This window comes from Vicia villosa, linkage group LG1 (genome assembly GCF_029867415.1).
Source record: "Vicia villosa cultivar HV-30 ecotype Madison, WI linkage group LG1, Vvil1.0, whole genome shotgun sequence".
Classification (NCBI taxonomy): Eukaryota; Viridiplantae; Streptophyta; class Magnoliopsida; order Fabales; family Fabaceae; genus Vicia; species Vicia villosa.
Window position 1 is genome coordinate 27,896,627 of NC_081180.1, and position 9,337 is coordinate 27,905,963.

At 31.2% G+C, this 9,337-nt stretch overlaps 1 protein-coding gene across 3 annotated transcripts; it reads left to right on the top strand.

Annotated features, from left to right (window-relative positions):
• Positions 1–3,259: 3,259 nt before the first annotated feature.
• On the top strand, positions 3,260–7,651 carry LOC131603504 (uncharacterized). Of its 3 annotated transcripts, XM_058875837.1 has the most exons (7): positions 3,260–3,371; positions 3,444–3,623; positions 4,018–4,159; positions 5,802–6,128; positions 6,210–6,317; positions 6,886–7,272; positions 7,362–7,651. In XM_058875837.1, the coding sequence occupies exons 4-7, from the start codon at positions 5,946–5,948 to the stop codon at positions 7,416–7,418; spliced, it is 735 nt and encodes a 244-aa protein (XP_058731820.1). In that variant the 5' UTR covers positions 3,260–3,371; positions 3,444–3,623; positions 4,018–4,159; positions 5,802–5,945; the 3' UTR covers positions 7,419–7,651. The 3 variants fall into 3 exon arrangements, with proteins under 3 accessions (XP_058731820.1, XP_058731810.1, XP_058731828.1); XM_058875827.1 differs by having other exon boundaries at positions 3,264–3,623; XM_058875845.1 differs by having other exon boundaries at positions 3,264–3,623; positions 5,888–6,128.
• The last annotated feature ends 1,686 nt before the right edge of the window (positions 7,652–9,337 follow it).

Here is a 9,337-nt window from a genome sequence, read left to right on the forward strand (position 1 = left end):
GCGTCATTGACGGGTGAGTGTTAGGATCCTTCATTTTTGTTCTCTCAATAGAGAAGTGTGTAGGTGTGATTCATTCTTGAACTTCTTTTGCTTGTGGAATTTTTGACATAAAATTTGTATATAGGATTAGCATTGTTATCATGGTGCATTGATGAAAACTGGTAAGGATTGATCTTTGTGTACTGTGGGAATTTGAACCACTAAATTGTTCTTGTTTCTGTCTGGTTGTTTCATTTGTGAAATTTTGTGTTCCCGGTAATTTATCATTGTTTTGTTTGAGGACAAACAAGAGTTTAAGTTGGGGAGAGTTGTTAGGTGCCAAATTGTGTTAATATTTAGTTTAATTAATGGCACCTTTCGACCGTTTTTTATCGTATATTCGTACAATTCCCTGAAGTTTTAGATAATTATTTATAGTTTATAATTTTAAGCTTTCTTTTAATGATAATATGTGTTTTAGTTGTGATTTTGTAGGTTTTAGCCATTTTTGAGAAGTTTGGAGCTTGTTTTGACCTTGATAAGAGAGTGCTGGGCAGAAGTATGCGCGCGTCGCGCGGAGATGTGGGCGCGTCGCGCCCTGGGCAAGATATTTTGGAGCTTCAAAGCAGAGAGTTGCGTGCGTTGCGCGCATTGGCGGTTTATATTTCTTAAGTGTAATGGCGCGAAGCGCGCTGGAGGGCGCGACGCGCCCTTGACAGAAAACTGTTTTACTATATAAAGAGTAATTCTGATTTTTGGACTGGACTTGACATTCTTAAGAGCTCATAAACCCTAAACACTGTAGCAAACTAAGAGTTGAAGATTAGAAGCCTTGATAGTCGATTAATCGCCTTTGATGCTTGTTGATCTTCATCCTTTACTTCTTGAGCAAGCTACCATTCTCATGGATAGCTAAATCTCTTTTGTGTCAAGATAAGATGTAATCTTCCTAGCTTTTTGTATGTTTTCTTGTGAATATATTATGTATGAACATGTGATGATCAATATAGATGGTTTAGTTTGTTAAGTAAAGATTTTCTTTGGTATAAGTGTTTGAGACATCAATATTTGTATCTAGATCTAACTTTATCATCTATCAAACTATAAATTGCAGACATGGATTTAGCGTTTGATGTTTACTTAGTATCGGTTTTAAAACGTTATTTGTATTGTTTAAAGGATGGAGAAATCGTCGGTTAAACAATACGGTAAATCTAACTATATCATTGCGGACACGGATGATATAGGGTCGATACGTAATTATGTTGATCGTGACCATGTTCATATACGTATATTTATAAGGAGACATACAAATTTAGGTCGATGAAATCGAATCTTGATACATTTTCTTTAACTTAGAACTTTCATTACTTTACTCTTTGCTACTAAAAGTGTTGAATGATCTTTTGCAAACCCAAACTTAAAGTAACATTAACTCACGACAAAATAGGCTATAGAACGGCGGTGATATCGCAATAATCCCTGTGGATACGATATAAACGAAAAGTACACCACAATATTCTTTCAACATCTTTTCCATTAATTTTTCAAAATGGCGTCAAATATGGCATACGTGGCATTTGAGGTGGCACTTCTTCATCACCAACTTCTTCTTCACTGTGTCTCTCTACTTTTTTTACTAGTAACAAACTAATGATAAATCTTGTTTGTATGAAAAATCTGGAAAAACTTCTTATAAATCTTCTTATAATATTATTTATGAGATTCACACTTTCTTATGGGAAAAAATTCTTATTAAAACTTCTTCTGAAAAAAATGCTTATAAATCTTTTTTTATGAACCCTCACTTTCTTAGATTCATATTTTTCTGGGATCTCGAAGAACCACCACCCAAACCATCTTCTTTCTTTCTAACAATCAAACAATTTGAATAGCTTATATTCTTAACCACAACCCAAGAAGGGCTCTATTCTGGTACCCAGTTCCATCCAGCCAAAAGAAGAAAAAAATTCCCCAATAAAAAAACATCACCAGTAATTCACCACAAATTTCCAAACCTAATTCAACCAAGAAAACCCTAAATCAAAGTCAACATAATATCCCACCATAAACTCCAAGATCTGAACCAAGATTCAATCGGAATGCAAGGATTCTTCTCCTCTCCTCGCTGAAAGAAAGCCAACAAAAATCAATTAGCAAAACATTTCTATCGAGAAACTTACCGCAATAGAAAATTGAATGATTGAGAAAAAAATCAATTAGAAAAATTTTTCGATCGAGAAACATGATAGTGTGTAGAATTTTGTTTATCATGTAAATCATTAAAAAAGATTTGGTTCTTGATTCTTCTCTCTACCCATTTTTGTTTTTTTCTTCCATATTTGGTCGATTTCTTGATTTTTTTTTCAGATTGTGGAATATCATTTGAAAAGATTTGTTTGATTTGGTTTTTGATTATTACTTCTTCTCTCTATCAATTTTTTATTCTTTACAGATTTCTTGATTCTTAATTATTTCCAGATTTGTTGAGAGACTACCATGAGAGAAGATAAACTTGATTCTTGATTTATTTTCTGTATTTTTTCTGAATAATAATTGAGTTTATTTTTAATTTTAATAAATTTAAACCATTGAAATCAACACTTAGCACATGGCAGTCATCTATTAAAAGAATCAGCTTAAATGGAGGTATTTGATTTGCAAGTGTGCATGACGTGGCAGAAGTATTTGACTTTGACTTACAGAGTTAACAGAAAAGGACAAATGTGACACTATTTGAAGAAATAAGGGATCAGTTTGGTTGTTTTTAAAGAAAAAGGATCATAATGAACATAGAGGTATAGGTAAGGGACCAAAAGGGTATTAAGCCTTTTTTTATTTACTTCACCATGCCACACACATATTGTATAATTTTGACAAACTCCCACTACAACATTTTTATTCTACCGCAACGCCTAATTTTTAGGAGGTAAAAAAATTGTTCTCGTAGAATAGAATAGGCAACAAAGTTTATATTCTGTTGCAATAGTGTATATATATTTTTTAAAATTTTATGCTACGGCTATTAGTTATTCTTGTAGATTAAAGTATTTATTAGTAACCATTTTAAGCTGCTCTCATATAATTTATAATTTTTTTCAATAAAATATTTATTATATATATGATCTTTATTGATGGTTAACATAATTATTTATTTGAAAATAACGTTTTTCTCCGGAATCGAAGCGAGGTCTCTTGCTAAAAACAATTATACAATACACGTTAAAGAAATTTAACCGTTCCCGTTTCATCCGTGTTTTTTTTTATAAAGCCGTTCCCATTACCTTCTAAAAAACCCACTCTCTACTTTTGTGAAAAATCATAGCGCTAAAATCAGAGCGCCAAAATTAGTGTTAAAACAAATTATGCTCATAAGTGAAAAAGTTAGAGCGGTAAGTGAAAGTTTTTCCCTCCCAAATTCATCAAATCTTAACCCTAACCCGTTTTTGTTTTCAATTAATCAGATGTTGAATCTTTCTTGTTTTCTCACAAACCATAACCCTAAACGCTCGTGACTCCTATTTTTCGTTCTTTTGCTCGAAAACGCCTGTGAAAATCCTATTTCCGTTCTTCAGAAGATGAATCTTTAACGATGTCCCGACACGCTAGCTACTCGTGATTTCGTTCTTTTGCTCTGTAACCAGGTATTTTGAATAGCCCTTATTGCTTTTTGTTGTTGTAATATTTTCTCTTTTTCCTTGTATATTTGATTTCCTCTTCATGTGCGCAAGCTGTTTGATAAAATGTTTGATTGTTTTGGAGTGATTTTATAGAACCATATGTATTTCTTAACGTTTCACTAGTTTATGGTGTTTATATTAAATAAATAGAGGCTTAGATTGTCTAACGTTTTCACTAGTTCATTGTTTTCACTTAGTATCTTTTCATTCATTTATGTGTTGTTGCATTGCTCTGCATATTAACAACTGTAATAAGAGAAGAAGGAATTGTATTTGAATCATTCTTGCTACTCTTTGTTCAAACTGCTTTATACCAACTGCTATGTTAAAGTTTTTGATTCTCTTCATTTTTTTCAAGGGTAAGAGTCTTTTGGCAGATTCTAACACAAAACAACTAGAGTCCATTTCTCTATCTCAAAGGATCGGATATCCGAAGTATCAGCATGAGTTCAGACCTTACTGAAGCTACTACTTTTTCTGCCCAACTGACACTATACCAGGTTTGTATTACCATCTACTTATGAATTTTGTTGGACTGGTTGTCTAGTCTTCCTAAATCTAGTGTAAATGCTAGTTTCTGTTATCTGTTGAATGGTTGAAATTTAAAATTCCTTCCTGCACTGGATGATCATGTTGTGTGTGCTCAATCTGTTTTGGTAAATTAGTTATTTTTTCAATTGAAATGGTGTGTTGTCCTATTGCATATGCCATCAGATTGTATACCTTAGTGTCTATGCCCTGATTGGAAATTGTCATAGATATTCCAAGTGCTCTTGAGTTATGTATGCTATATGGTGTGTTGGATCTGCCTGTATTTGATTTGGCCGTGTGTGTATATTTGCTTTTACTTGCTGAATTTGGTTGAAGTTTGATCTCCCTTCTTGCATAACTATCTAAATATTATTGATCTCACTCTATATATTCACCTTAGAAGATACATCACTTTTCTGGTTTTTTACACACAAAGCAGTAGCTTGTTTCATGTAACTGTCATAGAACCCAAATTAATAGTGAGACTTTGGTTAAACTTATGCATCATATTTTGACATCTTTACCAAAGCTCAAATAAACAGATCACAAAAACCATGACTTAAATGATACATGTGAACTACTTTTAAAGTTAAGGGATATAGAACACTCGTTAAATAATTATTAACTGCATATTTCTAATAATAGATATTAGAATTAGAATATAGGTATAGTAACCAAAGAGTCTTTGATGATTGGATCTTATAAATGGTGACAAGACGATGATGGTTACATGTTGTATGATGACCCATCTACCATGTTGAGTTACAGCCATATGGATCACCTTTATAAGTACTTACTACCACCACTTATAATCCAAATTGATACATCATGCTGAGGCTTTTTTTCCTTATAATAATTCAAGTAGATAAGTCTTTATAAGTGAGCATCAATATTAATTATGATCTCATGATTGTAGATTATATCTTTTATTTAGACTCTCCGCTTCATGACTAGCTCCTAATTATTTTATAATTAAAAATTCATTATCATTATATATAATAAAAGATAAAATAATTACTTTAGTGTGATTTGTAAGAGAGATTAATGAAAAAGAAATAAAAGATAAGATGAGATGAGAGAGATAATAAAATGAAAGAATATTATTTTCAATTGAATATTATAGTTGTGTGAGTGTGACATATATACCAATTGAATTATTTTAATTGCAAGTCTTAGAGTAGATTAGATATTTTGACATATTCTTGAACAATAACCCTAGTTCATTCTATAATTAGTCAATTCAAATATGAGAAATGCTAAGTTTACATCAAGAAGCTACAACCACCGTATTTCTATACGGTTAGACATACTTCTGTTTTTTTTTAATAAAGTGATAAAAAGAAGTCTCTAGAAAAAAAGAAGCTTTTTGACATAAGAGCCATGTAGCCATTGTGATAGTAGATGCATGCATGCATATGCAAATAAAAACATGTAATAGTTTTTAAACAATTCATTGTTATTTTTCATGTACACGTTTTTTCTCTCACCAACTTTGTGGTTTTTCTTGAATTTGAATATTTTCTGATATTTGTTGAGTATGAGAATAAGTTCTTGTATCTTTGTGTTTTTGTTTATAGTCTTTTATTTATAATTATTTTATTCATATGGTAGTCTCCTCGTAAACCCGATGGACAAGGAATGGACAAAGTTAAACCCCGTGAGTAAAGAGTATCAAAATGGTCTTGATTTTTTTCTAGATTATGCATACACCAAAGGAAAACCCCGCGGAAAAGAGATTTCGTGTTCTTTGATATAATGGTTCATTTGCCAATACATCTAGTGAATGAGGTAAGAAGGGGAGGACCTGTTCAATTTCGGTGGATGTACTTTCCAGAAAGATATCTAGGAAAATTAAAGGGTTATGCCCAAAATATAGCTCAACTGAAATGGAGACATCGAATGGGGAATAAAGGCTTTGCTGTTATAAGAGAAAAAATGGTATTATTTTCTAAATTATTCTAAGTGAATATTTTGTGCTACTTTATTAATATTCTCATACTCTTATTTTATTTGGTTTAGCGTGAAAGTAATGAAAATAAAGAACCTCCGACTCAAGCTGAAATGTTCATTGCTACTCGACAAAGTAGGAAAGAAAAGAATTTGGATCAAGAGACTAACCATGCAATTGTAAGTTATTGTTGTGATTTATTGCTGATCTTGCTAGTTTGGACATTAGGATAGATCAAAAAGATGTGTGCTTTAGTAACAGAACTTGACTTTTGCTAGTTACATGTGGAAAAAAAGTTAATATTATAAATTTATAAACTATTTTACTTTCTTCAAGGATGATGTTGTTATTATATTATCTTATTCTAAGAAAATTATTAATTGCAAGTGGTTGGAGGTTGTTTTAAAACATTGTCAAATTCAAAGCAAAGAAAAATATTCGTTTTGTAACTTTTGGTAGATCTTTTGAGGATTTGAATTTTGTTAGTTTCATTTCTATGTATGGTTAAAATTAGATTCACCTCCATGTTTGTGGGATTCAGAGCTGATGTAATTTTCCGTAGGATTCGAAATGAGAGATACACTTGAAAGATATGTTTTACTAGCTTTAACTTTAAATTTACATTGTTGATGTTGTGTTTGCTGGACGTGTCTGACCTATAAGCAAAACCAATGTTAATTTGTTTTGTTTGTTTTTTATATTCTGTTCTTTGCCTTGTATTTACAACTGCTATGTTATGTATGCTAGATAAAGCTTCAAGATTTGATTGAAAATCAAGGGCAGTCTTCTTCAGAAGCTTTTCAAAGTGTATTTGGAAAACAAAAACCTGGGAGATTGCGTTGTCATGGGAGAACGACAACACCGACTCTCTTAAAAAGAAATGAAGAAATTGCAAAACTTAAAAGAGATCATGCTGCTGAAGTTAGACATGTGATACAAGAGATGGAGGAGAAACGTCGTCAAGATAAGGAGGAAATAGAAAGAAAAATGCAGCTTCTTCTTAAGACCGTTCTGAATCAAAACACCTCAGATTTGGATATAGAGGCTCTGGCAGCATTGATATCAGCTCCTACAACTGATGCTAATAGTGTCTTACGTTCTTCTGCATCAACACATGCTCCAACTAATGATCAAGTAAGATTGAATTGTTTTACGCGTTACATTCAAATTTTTAAGTCTTCGGATAATAATCTTATATAAATTACATTACTTTTATTTTGCAGATCATGAATGATGATATGAATGAAGATTTTCAATCATTCGGAGATGAAGAAACATAGATGTAGATGTTTAACTTTTCCTAGAGATTCAAGATGTTATTTTGATTAGGAAGATGATTAACATTATAGAGTTTAAGTTTACTTTTGGAGATTCAAGATGTTATTTTGATTACGGATGATGATTAACATTATAGAGTTTAAGTTTAGTTTTGGAGATAAGATGTTATCTTGACTACGGATGATGATTAACATTAGAATTTTTACATTAAAGATGTTATTTTGGTTATGAATCATATGATTGGCGTTATAATTTTTTCAAAATTTAAGATGTTATTAAAATTTGTATCATAATATTATTATATATAAAAAAAAAAGAATGATAATTTATATAAAACAAACTGATTTTGAATTTTTTTTAAAAAATTATTCGTTGCAACAGTTAGAAAGTGTTGCTGTAGTATATAAACTGAAAATAAAAAATATATAAATATGGTTCTAGCAGAACGGTTTACAATGGGCTACAATTAAAAAGCGTTGCTATATCTAGTAAATGACCGTCCCCTAAATTAAATCAATTGCAACGGTTATTGTTTACAAACGGAGTGTGGCCGTTGCTGTTTGGCACCGTTCTCTAAGAAACATTAAACAACACTTCTTTTTAAAGCGTTGCCGTTGAATAAATAACCGTTGCGAATAGATAAGGGAACGCCTCAGTTTGGAACGGCCCCAAAACCGTTCTCATAGGCAACGGCAACGGTTTTTTTTTGATTTGGCAACGGTTTTTATGTGTTCCCATATAGTCAAAATGTTGTAGTGTCCATCACAACATAGGTGTAGGAAATTTATTTCTTTGAATTTTTTTGATATTCCCCCATATAAAACAAGGATAATAAAAGAGTCCATTATTGTTGGGAATATTTTTTCCACGTATTCAAGGAATTCAATAATTTCTTTCTCATACATCGAACCTAGTCTATCAGCTTTCGTCCAACTATGATCCATAATACATTCTAAAATTTATATCAAAAGCCTGCAGAATCATTTAATAATTCAAAATTTAACAATACAACAACACAATAAGAATGAAACAATCTCAATGTCACTCAATCAAAACAATATATATAACATTCTTAACAACAGGAAAACAATCTCAATATCAGAATCACCACAACATATAACATTTAACAACACCAAAACCAAAAACTACACATGAATGGTGATGAAATAGAGAACATATCATGACTTGAAGAAAATGAAGAGGCCAATAAATGGATTTCGTGTACGCATCTTGAAGTTTAGACATTTCACTCCTTGATTCCAAAAAATGATAGAGTTTTCTAACACTATCGTATGGTTATTCGCCATCGCTTTCATTTGTTCATTCGCTAGGGAACTTGTGTTATGAAGGAAATAAAATAACCTGTTATGTTTGAATTTTAAAGAAACACATTTTACCACGGTTGATAAGACCAACTATAGTGAAACATTTCAATTTTACAGAAAAATATTACAACGGTTGACAAATACAACTTTGGTGAAACAATTTACATATTTTACTATAAAACTAAACAAGTGAGTCATTCTCCAATTTCTTAAACACAACTCATTCCACTTTCAACCTGCATATTCTATTCTTAAAAAGTTAATACTATATATTGAAAAACTTGGTTTAAAGATTAATGTTAAGATTCATTTTATCGAGTAAACGATAAGTCTGAATCTTAACATTGATCTTTAATGTTAAAATTTTCAAGGTATAAGTTAAATGAACGAATATATTGCATAGAAAATGTATGAGATTGTAAAAACCATGACTTTATTTAAAAACTTAACTCTATGAAAAATAAAGTCTCTTTTAGTTTGGGAATGCCACTTTTTGTAACACCCTAAACCCGAAACACTCAATTTATAAAACATGTCGAATAAAATACTCAAAAAAGGTGCCACATTTCTTAGCATACCATTCTCAAATCACAATA